This window comes from Heptranchias perlo, chromosome 5 (assembly GCF_035084215.1).
Source record: "Heptranchias perlo isolate sHepPer1 chromosome 5, sHepPer1.hap1, whole genome shotgun sequence".
In the NCBI taxonomy this organism is placed as follows: domain Eukaryota; kingdom Metazoa; phylum Chordata; class Chondrichthyes; order Hexanchiformes; family Hexanchidae; genus Heptranchias; species Heptranchias perlo.
In genome coordinates, this window is record NC_090329.1 from 127,976,308 (window position 1) to 127,996,346 (window position 20,039).

A 20,039-nucleotide genomic window follows, 5' to 3' on the forward strand; every position below is an offset into this window, starting at 1 on the left:
AGTGAGGAACTGAAGGAAACCAATATTAGTAAAAAAAAAGTGCTCGGGAAGTTAATGGGGCTAAAGGCTGACAAATCCCCAGGGCCTGATAATCTACATCCCAGAGTACTAAAGGAAGTGGCCCTGGAAATAGTGGATGCATTGGTGATCATCTTCCAAAATTCTATAGACTCTGGAACAGTTCCTACAGATTGGAGGGTGGCAAATGTAACCCTACTATTTAAAAAAGGAGAGAAAAAACAGGGAATTACAGGCCAGTTAGCCTAACATCAGTAGTGGGGAAAATGCTAGAGTCTTGGAAGTCATTAATGGGATTGGACAAAGTCAGCATGGGTTTATGAAAGGGAAATCATGCTTAACAAATCTGCTGGAGTTTTTTGAGGATGTAACTAGTAGAATAGATAGGGGAGAACCAGTGGATGTGGTGTACTTGGATTTTCAGAAGGCTTTTGATAAGGTCCCACACAAGAGGTTAGTGTGCAAAATTAAAGCACATGGGATTGGGGGGAATATACTGACATGGATTGAGAATTGGTTGACAGACAGGAAACAGAGAGTAGGAATAAACGGGTCTTTTTCCGGGTGGCAGGCAGTGACTAGTGGGGTACCACAGGGATCAGTGCTTGGGCCCCAGCTATTCACAATATATATCAATGATTTGGATGAGGGAACTGAATGTAACATTTCCAAGTTTGCAGACAACACAAAGCTGGGGTGGAATGTGAGCTGTGAGGAGGATGCAAAGAGGCTCCAATGTGATTTAGAAAAGTTGGGTGAGTGGGCAAGAACATGGCAGATGCAGTATAATGTGGATAAATGTGAGGTTATCCACTTTGGTTGTAAAAACAGAAAGGCAGATTATCTGAATGGTGATAGATTGGGAAAAGGGGATGTGCAACGAGACCTGGGTGTCCTTGTACACCAGTCGCTGAAAGCGAGCATTCAGGTGCAGCAAGCAGTTAGGAAGGCGAATGGTATGTTGGCCTTCATTGCAAGAGGATTTGAGTACAGCAGCAGGGATGTCTTACTGCAGTTATACAGGGCCTTGGTAAGACCACATCTGGAGTATTGTGTGCAGTTTTGGTCTCCTTATCTGAGGAAGGATGTCCTTGCCATGGAGGGAGTGCAACAAAGGTTTACCAGACTGATTCCTGGGATGGCAGGACTGACGTATGAAGAGAGATTGGGTCGACTAGGCCTATATTCACTAGAGTTTAGAAGAATGAGAGGTGATCTCATCGAAACATATAAAATTCTAACAGGACTAGACAGACTAGATGCAGGGAGGATGTTCCCGATGGCTGGGGAGTCCAGAACCAGGGGTCACAGTCTCAGGATACGGGGTATGCCATTTACAACCGAGATGAGAAATTTCTTCACTCAGAGGGTGGTGAACCTGTGGAATTCTCTACCTCAGAAGGCAGTGGAGGCCAAGTCATTAGGTATATTCAAGAAGGAGATAGATATATTTCTTAATGCTAAAGGGATCAAGGGATATGGGGAAAAAGCAGGAACAGGGTACTGAGTTAGACGATCAGCCATGATAATTTTGAATGGGGGAGCAGGCCCGAAGGGCCGAATGGCCTACTGTTGCTCCTATTTTCTATGTAACCCTGTTTTTATTCAACTTTGAATGAAGTACATTGAGCACCTCTCTATATAATCAAAGGTCCTGCATCTGGCACATCGGTTGTGTTGCACATTTGAAAGGCATCACACAAAGGTGTCATGGGCCTTTTAGGCAATAATCAGTGACTGGCAGAAAGGATGTCTTGTCTGTTCATCTTCGATCAAGCTTTTGGTCACCTGTCCTAATATCTGCTCAGTGTCAAACTATGTTTGATAATCGCTCCTGTGAAGCGCCTTGAGGCTGTATAAATGCAAGTTGTGAAGCTACTAATCACGTGACCAATTGAGTAAACACAGAAGCAATTCGAACATCATTAACTTTAACAGTGGGGAACAAGTAAGCAGAACAGAAAACAGGGCAAGTTGTTTCATTTTGTTTTAAAGCCACCGATTCTGAACGAGAGAAAGAGAAATACGGAGAGCAAGTTAGACAGTCAGATTTCTTTCCTCATTCTAATTTGATTTTTTTTTGAAGCTGTACTTTGAATGCAAATAAAGCCTCTTTATAAGGAGAACAAATAGGAAGGTTGAGTAAGATGGGGAGGGGAGGAGGGGAACTGGTTAAGGGGGCCTCTTGGAGGCTGTGGATGGAGTGTTACGGCCGAGGCAAGTGACAGTAGAGCAAGAGGGAGGAGAGGATAAACAGGTCGAGGGTGAAGTTGATAGGGTAGTGATGGAAGTGAGGGGCTGGTAGGAAGAGGAATAGGTTGTGGGAAGGTAAAAGGGTAGGAGGCAGAATGGGAGCCAGGGAGTGGGGTGAGGAAGCACGAAAGATGGAGGAGGAAAGAGGAGGGAATGGAGTCATATTTTCCCCATAACCTCTCCAAATGCAGCCTGCAGCAGTTGATGGCTCCTTTCCAATCCACACCACCCACCACCTCCCATAAACCAGGTGTAATGATACCCTCCTGCCAGTAGGGGCCCTGTAGCACCACTACTGGCAGGAGGGTGTAATTACATCATGACAAGTTTACATAGGCAGTTTCTATTATAAATGTGGAAGCGGAAATTTATACTGGAAATAGCTGACAAGAAGTGTGCACAGATGTTAAGATTTTTAGTGTATTACTAATTGAATTCTTGTTGAGTTACATAGAATTTTACAACACAGAAACAGGCCATTCGGTCCAACAGGTCTGTGCCGGTGTTTATGCTTCATATGAGCCTCCTCCCACTTTACTTCATCTAACCCTATCAGGATATCCTTCTATTCCTTTCTCCCTCATGTGTTTATCTAACTTCCCCTTAATTACATCTATACCATTCGCCTCAAATACTCCTTGTGGTAGCGAGTTCCATATTCTCACTACTCTGAGTAAAGAAGTTTCTCCTGCATTCCTTATTGGATTTATGAATGACTACCTTATTTTTATGGCCCCTAACTTTGGACTCCCCCAAGTGGAAACATCTTCTCTACATCTAACCCCTTCATAAGTTTCAAGACCTCTATCAGGTCACCCCTCAGCCTTCTCTTTCCTCGAGAAATGAGCTCCAGTCTGTTCAATCTTTCCTGATAGTTGCACCCCCTCACTTCTGGTATCATCATTATAAAACTTTCTTGCACTTTCTCCAATACTTCTATATCCTTTTTGTAGCATGGAGACCAGAATAGAAGGTTATGTCGACAGGGTCAGATGAAGCAGGGTGGGAGAAGGCCGTGGAGCATAAACACTGGCATCGACCTGTTGGGCCGAATGGCCTGTTTCTGTGCTGTGCATTCCATGTAATAACTGTGCCCAGTACTCCAAGTGAGGTCTAACCAAGGTTCCATATGAATTGCAAGTGGTAAGTTGGAACATATGGACTCTCTGTCTCTCCTTTGGGTTTTCCATTATAAACATGGACATAGGAATTTATAACGGAAATATAAAAGTAAAAATCTAACGTACCTCCTCCTGCCCCTCCGGTTTCAATGGCCTTTTTAATCTTCTCCTGGTCGTCCCACCGAAGGTCCGACAAGCCGCCGAGGTCGCCAGGCGACACGACCCGCGCTCGCTTCCAGAAACAGGCGTAGTGGTGCCAATGGGGCACCTTCCCGTCAAACATCGGCGACTGGGAGAGAACAGAAATCACACAAGAGTCACTGAGGGACGTTGGCACTCGGCATTGGCATCCTTCCCTATTTCAGTCCTCCACCAGAGTCAGCACTAGATCGCAGTCAGACGCAGTTAAGCTTCCTCTACTCCACCCCCTCCCCCCCAACACGGGGGTACCGACAAATCCAACAGTATAGGGCTAGCTTCACTAAAATTTGGCACCCTCACCTGCTGGTCATGTGGCCTGTTGTCCCTAAAAGAGATACAGAGGAAGGACTTCAACAGACAGGGAACCTAAACTCGGGTGAAGATATGGTAACACTAAAGTCTTTTGACAGCTTCAAAGTTGAAAGAAACAAAGGAAAAAGGGTAGAGGAGCAGGGTAGAGGAGGAGGAGAAGGAGGAAGAGGAGAAGGAGAAGGAGGAGGAGAAGGAGGAGGAGAAGAAGGAGGAGGAGGAGGAGAAGAAGAAGGAGGAGAAGGGGAAGGGCAGAGGAGAAGGGTACAGAAGGACGTCCAAAAGCGCATTACAGCCAATTAAGTACTTTGGAAATGTAGTCACAGTTGTAATGTAGGAAACACATCAGATTGATGTTGAAGATCCCATGACCCTATTAACACAAGAACAAAGAGCTCCCTCGGTACCCTGGCCAACATCCTTTCCTCAACCAACACCACCACAAATAAACTGACCAGTTGCTCGTCTCGTCTCTGCGCGCAAAATGGCCGCTGCGTTTGCCTGCATAGGAGCGGCAACTGGACTTCCATACAATTCACCAAGCGAAGCTCTCGGATGTTTTTGAGACACAGAGATTACGACAGGGAAACTGGCCGTTCGGCATAATCACCTAACTAACCGTAAATGTTGACACGGGCCCATATTTTGCTGAAAAAATAACGGCATCTGAACGACGCACGCCATTATTAATGTGCAAATCGTCCAGCAACTTGAGGCGAGGAAGAGACACCCCGTGAATTGCGAATCGCCACAAGTTGCTGGACGATTTGCGCCGCTCCACCATTAGCCTCACAAAAACGGCACCTCGTCCTCAACCTCCCCGTGATTTTCACAAAGTTGCCTATTAAACTCGCCGCAGAAAGTTAAGTCTAGTAATTAACAGCGTAAGTACTCTTTTAGCGACGTGATAATTGTTAATGACTGCAAATCAGCCCCTCTGGCCCAGAAAGTGAACAATTAAAAGTGTGGAGTCTCGACCCTTTGGGTTGTAAATTGTTGTTGGAGATTTTAAAAACAGCAAAATTTTAAATTTTTAAATCTTATTTTTCCTTTGTCTCTTTTTTCTCTCGCTTAATCCAATCTTTCTTTCCCTCTTTTTCCCTCTTTCTGTACCTGATGTGACATTGAATTCACCCCCCTTCTCAGCCCTTCCTCTGTTTCTTTCTCAATCCTTAAACCTCAGGTGATTAAAGATCGACCCGTTGGTCCCGTCGTTCACTAAGGTCCCAGATGCCCCGTTATCAGCTCGCACTTCCAGCAAATAGGTGGCCAAAAATTTTAAAATCCAAACGAGCACAAACAAGTCGAACGGGACAAGCCACGAGATGCCCCACTCCAGCAAAACATGGGCCACTGTCTCTGCTTCAATCACTAACTCATTCCACAGCCTCACAAATCTCTGTGGGGAAAAAACATTTCTCCTCTTCTGTTTTACATTTACCATAGTAGGTACAGCACAGGAGAAGGCCATTCGGCCCATCATGCCTGTGCCAGCTCTTTGAAAGGGCTATCCAATTAGTCCCACTCCCCTGCTCTTTCCCCATAGCCCTGTACATTTTTTCCCTTCAAGTTTTTATCCAATTCCCTTTTGAAAGTTATTATTGAATCTGCTTCCACCGCCTTTTCAGGCAGTGAATTCCAGATCACAACATTTAATCTTATATTGATCTCCCCTCATTATAAATCTCCCAATCACTGCAAACAGTCTGATAAAGTACTATATAAACACAAGTCCCTCTTTCCGTAAGGGTATAAGTCTATATTATACTGGGTACAGTGGAGTAGTGGTTATGTTACTGGACTAGTAACTCAGAGACCTGGACTATTAACCCAGAGAACGTGAGTTCAAATCCCACCAAAGCAGTTTGAGAATTTGAATTCAGTTTTAAAAAAATCTGGAAATAAAAAGTTGATATCAGTAAAAGTGACCATGAAGCTGTCGGATTGTCATTAAAAACCCAACTGGTTCACTAACGTCCTTTGGGGAAGGAAACCTGCCGTCCTTACTCGGTCTGGGCCTATACGTGACTCCAGTCCCCACACCATGGTTGACTGGAGACACATAACTGCCTTCTGAAGTGGCCTTGTAAGCCACTCAGTCAGGTCAGCTAGGGATGGGCAATAAATACTGGCATTGCCAGCGATGCCCACACCCCAAGGCTGAATAAAAAATATATGCAAGGCATTAACTAGAGGTGAGGAAAATAAGTCAACTGAGGAACCAGGAAAGACTGAGTGAAGACCATCCCCTGTGGCTGAACCAGTGTCTTGCAGACAAAACCAGAACTATTTGAACATAGCATCTAATCGAAGAGTCTTTATACTCCTGTCAACTGTGGCTCAGTTGGTAGCACTCCTGCCTGAGTCAGAAGGTCGTGGGTTCAAGTCCCACACCAGAGACTGGATCGCATAATCCAGGCTGACGCTCCACTGCAGTACTGAGGGAGTGCTGCACTGTCGGAGATGCCGTCTTTCGGATGAGACGTTAAACCGAGGCCCCGTCTGCCCTCTCAGGTGGATGTAAAAGATCCAATGGCACTATTTCGAAGAAGAGCATGGGAGTTCTCCCCGGTGTCCTGGACAATATTTATTCCTCAACCAACATCACTAAAAACAGATTATCTGGTCATTATCACATGGCTGCATGTGGGATCTTGCTGTGCACAAACTGGCTGCCGCGTTGCCTACATTACAACAGTAACTACACTTCAAAAGTACTTCAGTGGCTGTAAAACGCTTTGGGACGTCATGAGGTCTTGAAAGGGGCTATAGAAATGCAAGTTCTTTCGATGTCAACTGGCTTATAAACTTAAACAGGAATCAGATGCTGTGAATGGGCAGACTGTGGAATTACACAGAACAGCAGAATACAAGTCAGAGGAAGTCACGGCCAAACCCTGCAGTGCTCCGCTCAGGCCGCACCTTGAGTACTTCGTCCAGTTGGAGTTGCTAAGAAACAAGGGAAACCCTCACGTGCTGGAGGCTGATCCCCAGCGTTAAAGGTCTGAGTTATGAGGAAAGGCTGGAGGAACTGGGGCTTTTCCGCCTGGAATGGAGGCCTCTGAGGGGAAAAGGACAGAGTGAAATCAGGAGTAAATTGGGGGGGGGGGGAAGGCAAATTTTACATAACTAAAAGGTGATTTGGCAGAAGTGGACTGGACACAACTACTTGAGGAGAAATCAGTGGCAAGCCAGAGGGAGGCACTAAAAAGTGAAATTCTACGGGTACAATACAGACACGTCCCCTCGAAGAAAAAGGGTGGCACTGGCAAATTTAGAGCCCCCATCGGGCCTGCTCTGCCATTCAAATCCCTTTAGCATTAAGAAATAGATCTATCTCCTTCTTGAATACATCTAATGACTTGGCCTCCACTGCCTTCCACACTAGAGAATTCCACAGGTTCACCACCCTCTGAGCGAAGAAATTTCACATCTCGGTTCTAAATGGCATACCCCGTATCCTGAGACTGTGACCCCTGGTTCTGGACTCCCCAGCCATCGGGAACGTCCTCCCTGCATCTAGTCTGTCTAGTCCTGTTAGAATTTTATATGTTTCGATGAGATCACCTCTCATTCTTCTAAACTCTAGTGAACATAGGCCGAGTCGACCTAAACTCTCCTCATACGTCAGTCCTGCCATCCCAGGGATCAGTCTGGTAAACATTCGTTGCACTCCCTCCATGTCAAGGACATCCTTCCTCAGATAAGGAGACCAAATCTGCACACATTACTCCAGATGTGGTCTCACCCAAGGCCCTGCACAACTGCAGTAAGACATCCCTGCTCCTGTACTCAAATTTTCTTGCAATGAAGGCCAACATACCATTCGCCTTCCTAACTGCTTGCTGCACCTGAATGCTCGCTTTCAGCGACTGGTGTACAAGGACACCCAGGTCTTGTTGCACCTCCCCTTTTCCCAATCGATCACCATTCAGATAATAACCTTCCTTTCTGTTTTTACAACAAAAGTGGATAACCTCACATTTATCCACGTTATACTGCATCTGCCATGTTCTTGCCCACTCACCCAACTTGTCTAAATCACATTGGAGCCTCTTTGCATCCTCCTCACAGCTCACATTCCACCCCAGCTTTGTGTCATCTGCAAACTTGGAAATGTTACATTCCGTTCCCTCATCCAAATCATTGATATATATTGTGAATAGCTGGGGCCCAAGCACTGATCCCTGCGGTACCCCACTAGTCACTGCCTGCCACCCGGAAAAAGACCCATTTATTCCTGATCTCTGTTTCCTGTCTGTCAACCAATTCTCAATCCATGTCAGTATATTCCCCCCAATCCCATGTGCTTTAATTTTGCACACTAACCTCTTGTGTGGGACCTTCTCAAAAGCCTTCTGAAAATCCAAACAAACCACATCCACTGGTTCTCCCCTATCTATTCTACTCGTTACATCCTCAAAAAACTCCAGTAGATTTGTTAAGCACGATTTCCCTTTCATAAAACCATGCTGACTTTGTCCAATCCCGTTAATGCCCTTCAAGTGTTCTGTTATCACATCTTTTATAATAGACTCTAGCATTTTCCCCACTACTGATGTTAGGCTAACTGGTCTGTAATTCCCTGTTTTTTCTCTCCCTCCATTTTTAAATAGTGGGGTTACATTTGCCACCCTCCAATCTGTAGGAACTGTTCCAGAGTCTATAGAATTTTGGAAGATGATCACCAATGCATCCACCATTTCTACGGCCACTTCCTTTAGTACTCTGGGATGTAGATTATCAGGCAAACTTGTGTGTAGAAGCAGAGGATGTGGGTAGGGTTTTAAATGAATATTTTGTCTCCGTATTCACAAAGGAAAGAGATGACCCAGACGTAGTAGTTAAAGAGGAGAGGTGTGAAATATTGGATAAGGTAAACATTACGAGAGAGGAAGTACTGGAGGGACTGGAATCCTTGAAAGTTGATAAGTCACCAGGACCGGATGGATTGTTTCCTAGGTTATTGAAGGAAGCCAGGGAGGAACTAGCAAATGCTCTGAGGATCATTTTCCAATCCTCACTAGATACAGGGGTGGTACCGGAGGACTGGAAGACTGCAAACGTAGGAACCGTTGTTTAAAAAGGGCATGAGGGAAAGGCTGAACAATTATAGGCCGGTCAGTCTTACCTGGGTGGTGGGCAAATTATTAGAATCAATACTGAGAGATAGGATAATCTGTCACTTGGAAAGGCATGGTTTAATCAGGGATAGTCAGCATGGATTTGTTCAGCGAAGGTTGTGCCTTACAAATCTGATTGAATTCTTTGAGGAAGTGACAAGGAAGATTGATGAGGATAGTGCAGTGGATGTTGTCTACATGGATTTTAGTAAGGCATTTGACAAGGTCCCACATGGCAGACTGGTCAGAAAGGTAAAAGCCCATGGGATACAGGGAAATGTGGCGAATTGGATCCAAAATTGGCTCAGTAACAGGAAACAAAGGGTAAAAGTCGATGGATGTCTTTGCGAATGGAAATCTGTTTCCAGTGGTGTGCCACAGGGCTCAGTGTTGGGTCCCTTGCTGTTTGTGGTATATATTAATGATTTGGACTTGAATGTAGGGGGCATGATTGGCAAATTTGCAGACGACACAAAAATTGACCGTGTAGTTGATAGTGAAGAGGATAGCTGTAGACTCCAAGAAGATAATCAATGGATTGGTGGAGTGGGTGGAAAAGTGGCAAATGGAGTTCAACCCGGAGAAGTGTGAGGTAATGCACTTAGGGAGGGCAAACAGTAAAAGGGAATACGCAGTAAACGGGAATATATTGAGAGGGGTAGAGGAAGTGAGAGACCTTGGAGTGCATGTGCACAGGTCCCTGAAGGTGGCAGTACAGGTAGATACGGTTGTGAAGAAGGCATACGGAACGCTCTCCGTTATTAGCCGAGGTATAGAATACAAAAGCGGGGATGTAATGATGGAACTGTATAAAACGCTGGTAAGGCCACAGCTGGAGTATTGTGCGCCGTTCTGGTCACCACATTACAGGAAGGACGTAATTGCTCTGGAGAGAGTGCAGAGAAGATTTACAAGAATGTTGCCAGGGCTTGAAAATTGCAGCTACGAGGAGAGATTGGATAGGCTGGGGTTGTTTTCCTTGGAGCAGAGGATCCACTTGATTGAGGTGTACAAAAATATGAGGGGCCTAGATAGAGTAGAGAGGAAGTACCTGTTTCCCCTAGCGGAGAGTTCAAGAACTAGAGGACATAGATTTAAGCTGATTGGTGGAAGGGTTAGAGGGGACATGAGGAAAAACGTTTTTACCCAGAGGGTGGTGGGTGTATGGAATTCGCTGCCCGAATTGGTGGTAGAGGCAAGGACCCTCAAATCTTTTAAAAAGTACCTGGACCAGAACCTAAAGTGCTGTAAGCTGCAGGGAGGCGGGATTAGAATGGGCACCTGGTTGTTCTTCGAGCTGGAGCGGACATGATGGGTCGAATGGCCCCATTCTGTGCTGTATCTTTTCTCTGGTTCTATGGGATCTTTCAGGTTTGTAAGACAGTGCGGGATATGGAAAAAATCAATCTGGAACACGACTTTAAATTAAATATGCGAGAGTAGGACCAGGAGGGCACGGATTCAAATTCGTAAATGGTTAATTTAACACTCGATATCAGGAAGTTCTCCCTCACACAGAGAGTGAATAACACACGGAGTGAACTCCCAAATAGAGAAGTCCTCGTGGTGCAGTGATTTACTAGAATGGTACCAGGGATGAGGGACTTCAGTTGTGGATAGACTGGAGAAGCTGGGATTGTTCTCCTTAGAACAGAGAAGGGTGAAGGGAGATTTAATAGAGGTGTTCAAAATCATGAAGGGTTTTGATAAGAGTAAATAAGGAGAAACTGTTTCCAGTGGCAGGAGGGTCGGTGACCAGAGGAGACAGATTTAAGGTGATCGGCAAAAAGCCAGAGGCGACATTAGGAGAATTTTTTTTAATGCAGCGAGTTGTAATGATCTGGAATGCGCTGTCTGAAAGGGTGGTGGAAGCAGATTCAATAGTGACTTTCAAAAGGGAATGAGATAAATAATTGAAGGGGATAAAATTGCAGGGGAATGGGACTAATTGGAGAGCTCTTTCAAAGAGCCATCACAGGCACGATGGGCCCAGTGGCCTCCTCCTGTGAGAATCCCTACGTGGTCAGTTTTCGGTAAAATATTAAGATGCCTACGTGGCAAAGAAGCAGAATGTAAAATGGATAGAAAGGGTTAATTAGTTAGTAACTGAGATTGGTACAGGTGGCCTGGCCTCCTGCTGGGCCATATGTTTGCATAGTCAGCAGGTTTGCATGGTCTTATCAATGTAGAGTCTTTGATGTGATTCAAGGACTGGTCTGAATGTCTCCATGTTTATGGCAGATCAATATAGGTAACGAGCTTAGCCAAAGTTGAAAGACATTCCAGGTTGGGAGATAAAGAACAGAAGGGACAGGGAAGAACATTCCAAGTTGGAAGGTGAGGAAGTATACCCTTTGATGTCTAACAGCAGCATGATCAGCACATGGACGATTTATGATTGGCCGGAAATAATGTCACCTCGCATGGCAACCTATGCCCGGCTTATGATTGGTGTTGACCCTCGTTAAGTATGTTCCAACCCTATTGATTTGTATAAAAACGTGTGGATTTCTGTATGTTTTTGTTCTTGCTCTGCCAGCATAGAGGGACTCTCAGGAGTCCAAATCAATGCTGCAGACTAAGAACCCTGCTATTCAAGTTGTGATGAACTTTAAAATTTACTCGACTTCAGATTTTACTGAACCAGACTGAGGGGAAAGAATCCGGATCGTCACCTGCACTGAATGATTCTAAGTCGAGGCGAAAACCATGGAATCATTTAAGAAACAGTTGGATGTTGAAGTGGGGGAGGAGGGTTACTGCAGTAAATTACATCGAAACTACAGCACAGAAACGGGCCATGCAACCCAACTGTTCAATGCCAGTGTTTATGCTCCACACGAGCCTCCTCCCTCCCTACTTCATCTAACCCTAACAGGATATCCTTCTAGTCATTTCTCCCTCATGTGCTTATATGGCATCCCCTTAAACGCATTAATGCTATTCGCTCCAACTACTCCCTGAAGTAACGCGTTCCACATTCTTACCACTCTTTGGGTAAATGAACAAAGATGGGCCGAATGGCCTTCCCCGTCCACAATGATCTTGTGATCACTCTTGGGTTGCTATCTAAACAGAGAACAGTCAATTTGGCTACATGGATATGGTATTCCTTGCGGTTTATGACGTCAAACCCAATCACCAGCTGTGCGGCTGAGATCCTGAAACCAAGTGACCGGCCTGCTTGTGACACTCAAACCGACAACTGTACTACGCTTGCTTGCAAAGTAGTGGCAAAATGGGGACACAACCAACAAAATGCTGGAACTACACAGCAAGTCCATCGGCAAGAGAAAAGATGGGTTTGGGCTTTGGGCCACAGGAGCTTCATATTCCTTGGGCATTGGGACCAGTTTTGGGGCAGGAGGGACCTGTACAAGATGAACGGGTTGCACCTCAACAGGGCTGAGGCCAATGTCCTGGCAGGGAGGTTAAGTAGCGCTGTGGGGATGTTTAAACTAATTTGCCAGAGGAAGGGGAACCAGGATGAAGCATATGAGAGCAGACAAGATGCACAGAGGATTGGGAGACAAAAACAGTATTAGAATAAAGAGTAGTTCAGAAATAGGAGGGATCACCCGGGGGGGGGGGGGGGGGGGGGGGGGAATGCAAGGCAGACAAAGATGGGTTTGGAGTGCACGTGCGTAAATGCACAGGGCGTGCTAAATAAGGTTGGTGAGCTGCAGGCACAAGTAGCCACATGGGATTATGATATGGTGGCAACAACAGATCTGGCTCAAACATGGGGAGGATTGGACATTTAATATTTCTGGCTACAAAGTATTCAGGAAAGAAAGGGAAGAAAAAGGGGCAGGGGTTGGCAGTATTGATCAAAGAAACTATTACAGCATTAGAAAGGGATGATGTACTTGAGGGTTCAAAGACACAATCTATTTGGTTTGAATTAAGGAACAATAGAGGAGCTATTACACTGCTGGGTGTATACTATAGGTCACCAAATAGTGGGAAGGAGATAGAGCAGAAAATTTACAGGAAAATTGCAGAAAAAGGCAAGAACTTTAGAGCAGTGATAATGGGGGACTTCAATTATTCTAATATAGACTGGGAAAATAACAATGTGAAGGGCAAAGAGGGGGAGGAATTTCTGAAGTGGGTACAAGGGAACTTTCTTGATCAGTAACCCAACGAGGAAGGAAGCAGTGCTGGATCTAGTTCTGGGGAATGAAGTGGGGCAAATGGAGCATGTTTTAGTGGGGGAGCATTTGGGAAACAGTGATCACAATATTAGGTTTAGAGTAGTTATAGAACAGGACAAGGAAAAATCAAATGTGAAAATATTCAACCGGAAGAGGACTAATTTCAGTGAGTTGAAAGGGGATTTGGCCCAGGTGGATTGGAATCAAACACTGGCAGGTAAATGAGCAATAGGAGGCCTTCAAAGAGGAGATGGTTCGGGTACAGACGAGACACATTCCCACAAGGGAGAAAGCCAAAGCCAGAACTCCCTGGAAGACTAAAGGTACAGAGATTAAAATGAAACAGAAAAAGGAGGCTTATGATAAATGTCGGGTTCATTATTCAGTAGAGAATACAAAGAGTACAGGGGAGATCTGAAGGAGGAATAAGAAGGGTAAAGATAGTCAAAGGAAGGGCGGGGCCGATTAGGGACAAAAATTGAGATCTTCTTCTGGAGGCAAAGGGCACGGCTGAAATACTAAATGAATACTTTGCATCCATCTTCACTGGAGAAGAGGATTCTGCCACTGTCACAGTAAAGGAGGTAGTAGAGAAATTGGATAGGATAAAAATAGATTAAGAGGAAGTACTTAAAAGATTAGCAGTAATCAAAGTGGAAAAGTTACCCGGTCCGGATGGGATGCATCCTAGATTACTGAGGGAAGTAAGGATGGAAATTACGGAGGCTCTGGCCACAATCTTCCAATCCTCCTTAGATATGGGGACAGAGCCAGAGGACTGGAGGATTGCAAATGTTACACCCCTGTTCAAAAAAGGGGAGAGGGATAAACCCAGCATTTACAGGCCAGTCAGCCTAACGTCAGGGATGGGGAAACTTTTAGAAACATTAATCCAGGACAAAATTAATTGGCACTTGGAAAAATATGGGTTAATAAATGAAAGTCAGCACAGATTTGTTAAAGGCAAATCATATTTGACTAACTTGAGTGAGTTCTTTGATGAAGTAACAGAGTGGGTTGATGAGGGTAGTGTGATTGATGTTGTGTATATGGACTTTCAAAAGGCGTTTGATAAAGTACCACATAATAGTCTTATTAGCAAAATTGAAGCCCATGGGATTAAAGGGGCAGTGGCAGCCTAGATATGAAAGTGGCTAACGGACAGAAGGCAGAGAGTAATGGTGAACGGTTGTTTTTCAGACTGGAGGGATGTATACAGTGGTGTCCCCCTGGGGTCAATATTAGGACCATTACTCTTTTTGATATATATTAATGATTTGGACTTGGGTAGACAGGGCATAATTTCAAAGTTTGCAGATGACACGAAACTCAAATGTAGTGAACAGCGAGGAGGATAGTAACAGACTTCAGGAGGACATGGACCGACTGGTGAAATGGGCAGACACACGGCAGATGAAATTTAACGTAAAGAAATGCGAAGTGAAGCATTTTGGTAGGAAGAATGAGGCAATATAAATTAAATGGTACAATTTTAAAGGGGGTGCAGGAACAGAGGGACCTGGGGGTGTACGTACACAAGTTTTTGAAGGTGGCAGGACAAGTTGAGGCGGATGTTAAAAAAGGCTTACGGGATCCCTGTCTTTACAAATAGAATTGTAAACAATTTTACAACACCAAGTTATAGTCCAGCAATTTTATTTTAAATTCACAAGCTTTCGGAGGCTACCTCCTTCCTCAGGTGAACGATGTGGAAAAACATCGTTCACCTGAGGAAGGAGGTAGCCTCCGAAAGCTTGTGAATTTAAAATAAAATTGCTGGACTATAACTTGGTGTTGTAAAATTGTTTACAATTGTCAACCCCAGTCCATCACCGGCATCTCCACATCTTTACAAATAGAGGCATAGAGTACAAAAGCAAGGAGGTTATGCTAAGTCTTTATAAAACTGTGGTTAGGCCCCAGCAGGAGTATTGTGGCCAATTCTGGGCACCACACTTTAGGGAGGATGTCAAGGCCTCAGAGAGGGTGCAGGAGAGATTTACTAGAATGGTTCCAGGGATGAAAGACTTCAGTTACATGAAGAGACGAGAGAATCTGGGGATGTTCTCTTTAGAGTAGAGAAGGTTAAGGGAAGATTTGATAGAGGTGTTCAAAATCACGAACGGTTTTGATAGAGTAAATAAGGAGAAACCATTTCCAATGGCAGAAGGGCCAGTATCCAGAGGACACAGATTTAAGATAATTGATAAAAGAACCAGAGGCGACATAAGAAAAAAAATTACACAGCGAGTTGTTATTATCTGGAATGCCCTGCCTGAAAGGTGGTGGAAGCAGATTCAATAATAACTTTCAAAAGGGAATTGGATAAATACTTGAAGTGGAAAAAATTTGCAGGCCTATGGGGAAAGAGCAGGGGAGTGGAACTAATTGGATAGCTCTTTCAAAGAGCTAGCACAGGCACGATGGCCCGAATGGTCTCCTTCTGTGCTGTATCATTCTATGATTTGTCAAAACGGCCTAACCCTTGACCTGACTTTCCTTGGGTGTTGTTATGTATTCCCAGCGAATCCTGCTTTGATCTCAAGATTGCCAGTCCAATAAACTAACCACTCACTGGTAACCCAACAAATTGTGACCAGCTCAGTCCTTGGTGATTTGGAGGCGATCAAAAGGGTTAACCTGTTACTTTTGAACAATGTTATGTTGTGTTCCTGCTAATAGCTGAACTGTGGATGGGGCCATCTCTTTTATATAAAAAAAATCGGTTGGATTATGTGAAGAAAGAACTTGCATGTATATATTTTGCGACCTCAGGACATCCCACGAAGTAGTGTTGAAATGTAGTCACTGTTGTAATGTAGGAAACATGGCAGCCAATTTACGCACAGCAAGGTCCCACAAACAGCAATGAGACAAAGATCACATATTCTATTTTAGCGATGTTGATTGAGGCATTAATATTGGCCAGGAACTCCCCTGCTCTTCTTCGAATATTGACTTGGAATCTTTTACGTCCACCCGAGGGGGCAGACAGGGCCTCGGTTTAACGTCTCATCTGAAAGGCGGCACCTCAGACAGTGCAGCACTCCCTCAGTACTGCACTGGAGTGTCAGCCTAGATTATGTTTCCAAGTCTCTGAAGTGGGGCTTGAACCCGTGACCTTCTGACTCAGAGGTTAGAGTGCCACTGAGGCCGACACACAGGATAACGCAGGAGTCAACATAAAAACTGTCGCAAAGAGGCCCAGGAAGAAATAGCAAATCATTGACTATTGCAATCACACCCGAGACACGCACAGTGATGCCAATGCATTTGTACCCCTGTGGTGCCTTTATGCCAACTGTCGAATGGTACCCATTGCCCCACAGCTTATACCCTCTGGGACTGACGGTGCCGACCATCACTGAATTAAGTGTGGTTATTGGGCTACGCTTCTGACGATGGGACTGAGGACACATTGTTGGGGTGGCTTAGAGGCAGAATTACTCTGCCCCACGTTTTACTCACCGGAACCAATTAGCTTAAGGGGCATACTGCGCAGGAGGCCATTTGGCCCATCGTGCCTGTGCCGGCTCTTTGAAAGAGCTATCCAATTAGAGCAGGGGGAGTGGGACTTTCACCATAGCCCTGCAATTTTTTCCTTCTCATGTATATATCCATTTCCCCTTCTGAAAGTCATTATTGAAGCTGCTCCCATCACCCTTTCAGGCAGTGCTTTCCAGATCATAACAACTTACCGAGTGGTTCCGGCTGGCCCTGAATCCGCCCCGTTTCAACAGGGGGGAAAATGTGGAATTGGAAAACCTGCACGTGCATGAGTTTAGCAATCTACCAATTTGACTGGTGCCCTATGGGGTGGGTGGGGGGGAGGGACGTAAAGTCTTGTGGGCGAGACCAGAACTAGGGGCCATAAATGAGATATTCACTAATAAATCCAATCAGGAATCCAGAGTGTGATTAGAACGAGGAACTCGCTACCATAAGGAGCATTTGAGGTGAATAGTATAGATGCATTTAAGGGAAAGCTAGATAAATACATGAGGGAGAAAGGAATAGAAGGGAATGTTGATAGGGTGAGCTAAGGAGGGGTGGGAGGAGGCTCGTTTGGAGCATAAACACCGGCATGGTCCAGTTGGGCCAAATGGCCTGTATCTGTGCCGTACGTGCAATGTAAGATAGTGTACCCGTGGGCACGTGCCATCCACAACATAACCCAGCAAAATCCCATGCGATTTGGCAGCTCCACTGCCACTAGACAAACCCTGCAGCGTAAGGGGAACATACACACACACAACCGTTTTATACCTGACTGAGGAGCGTTTGATGTTGACTGGAACTGGGTGCCCAAATTGAAAGGTGTTCCATCCCATAGCATTTACATCACTCACCTCAATGAGCACAAAACTCAAAGTGGGGGAAGGTTTCGGTAACTTGGGGGATTTGCATTTTTTTAAAAACCGTGCCACTTAACAACATGACCAATATTCCCTCCTCCCCATTTGTTAGTAAACGTTTCCAAAACAACATACTTCTTTCAGAATCTCACTACGTACTTCAATGTGCAACCTTATTTATAACTTGTGAATAAAAAAAGCTGGCAGAGAAGCACATAGGGGTGAATAAAATCCAGTAATTCTAGAGGAAATCCAGGGGACAGCAATTTTAAGGATTTACCATGAAGAGCTTAGTCTGCACAGTAAGGAGGTACATGGGGAATCTGCAATGAATCTCCAGAATTTTGCAACCTTACTTTCCAGCTGCGCAATAATATAGATTTTCAAGATTATAAATAAAAATACCAGGGATTTTAAATTTTAATAAGCATTAACGTTTTGTGAAAGGGGGGGGGGAAATCTTTTACCTTGATTCCCAATACAAAGTGTTTTTTTTAAAATAGCAATGCATGCATAATATAAGTTGCAACAGTTTTATTAAGAAGCCTCTGCCCACCTTCAGATGTGAATATTACAGTCTACTGGCGGGCCTGCCTTCCAGGGTGAATCATCATTAGTGACGGCAAACCAGAAATAAACATGCTTAGTATGAAAATACATTTGCAATCCCAAAACGGCTGCAAAACCGACACTGATAATAAAATCGATCAATGCAAAAAGGCATATTTTTTAAAAAAGGATGCATCGCAATAATAAAACTCTGCCGGCCTCATTCAGCAACACGAGGCCTTCCTGCTTGCAGCGGAGAGAAAGGGGAGGTAAGTTTCTGGACCAGTGCAACATTTACATTATTTTTAGATTGGAACTTTCCTTTCCTTTACCTGCACCATGATTGCAAGCCGTAGGGAATCTTTGGCGATACTTTCCCCGCATTTTTTACAGGAAGCCCGTCCGCTCTTTGCATACTCGGCTTTGAAGAGCTTGTCCTCAGCCATGTCTGTTCGTGCAGGCAGGAGGAGGGAGCAACAGAGCACGCGCCGCAAAGCCGGAGCAGCGCGCGGGCACTGAGACCCGGAGTGATTGACGGCAAACCCAGAGCTCGCGAGGACTGGGATACAGTGATTGACAGCAAACCCAGAGCACGCGGGCACTGAGACCCAGAGTGATTGACAGCAAACCCAGAGCACGCGGGCACTGAGACCCAGAGTGATTGACGGCAAACCCAGAGCACGCGGGCACTGAGACCCAGAGTGATTGACAGCAAACCCAGAGCACGCGGGCACTGAGACCCAGAGTGATTGACAGCAAACCCAGAGCACGCGGGCACTGAGACCCAGAGTGATTGACAGCAAACCCAGAGCGCGCGGGCACTGAGACCCAGAGTGATTGACAGCAAACCCAGAGCACGCGGGCACTGAGACCCAGAGTGATTGACAGCAAACCCAGAGCTCGCGAGGACTGGGATACAGTGATTGACAGCAAACCCAGAGCACGCGGGCACTGAGACCCAGAGTGATTGACAGCAAACCCAGAGCACGCGGGCACTGAGACCCAGAGTGATTGACAGCAAACCCAGAGCACGCGGGCACTGAGACCCAGAGTGATTGACAGCAAACCCAGAGCACGCGGGCACTGAGACCCAGAGTGATTGACAGCAAACCCAGAGCTCGCGAGGACTGGGATACAGTGATTGACAGCAAACCCAGAGCACGCGGGCACTGAGACCCAGAGTGATTGACAGCAAACCCAGAGCACGCGGGCACTGAGACCCGGAGTGATTGACGGCAAACCCAGAGCTCGCGAGGACTGGGATACAGTGATTGACAGCAAACCCAGAGCACGCGGGCACTGAGACCCAGAGTGATTGACAGCAAACCCAGAGCACGCGGGCACTGAGACCCAGAGTGATTGACAGCAAACCCAGAGCTCGCGAGGACTGGGATACAGTGATTGACAGCAAACCCAGAGCACGCGGGCACTGAGACCCAGAGTGATTGACAGCAAACCCAGAGCACGCGGGCACTGAGACCCAGAGTGATTGACAGCAAACCCAGAGCACGCGGGCACTGAGACCCAGAGTGATTGACAGCAAACCCAGAGCACGCGGGCACTGAGACCCAGAGTGATTGACAGCAAACCCAGAGCTCGCGAGGACTGGGATACAGTGATTGACAGCAAACCCAGAGCACGCGGGCACTGAGACCCCGAGTGATTGACAGCAAACCCAGAGCACGCGGGCACTGAGACCCAGAGTGATTGACAGAAAACCCAGAGCACGCGGGCACTGAGACCCAGAGTGATTGACAGCAAACCCAGAGCACGCGGGCACTGAGACCCAGAGTGATTGACAGCAAACCCAGAGCACGCGGGCACTGAGACCCAGAGTGATTGACAGAAAACCCAGAGCACGCGGGCACTGAGACCCAGAGTGATTGACAACAAACCCAGAGCACGCGGGCACTGAGACCCGGAGTGATTGACGGCAAACCCAGAGCACGCGGG

General features: G+C 45.9%; 1 protein-coding gene across 1 annotated transcript in view; it reads right to left on the reverse strand.

Annotated features, from left to right (window-relative positions):
• Positions 1 to 18,567, reverse strand: part of parp1 (poly (ADP-ribose) polymerase 1) — a 108,835-nt gene extending 90,268 nt beyond the window's left edge. The window contains exons 1-2 of the mRNA XM_067985189.1: positions 18,419 to 18,567; positions 3,519 to 3,681 (exon numbers count right to left, since the gene is read on the reverse strand). Of these exons, the coding sequence (XP_067841290.1) occupies positions 3,519 to 3,681; positions 18,419 to 18,532 (277 nt within the window). The 5' untranslated portion in view covers positions 18,533 to 18,567. The remainder of the gene's footprint in view (positions 1 to 3,518; positions 3,682 to 18,418) is intronic.
• Between the last annotated feature and the right edge of the window lie 1,472 nt (positions 18,568 to 20,039).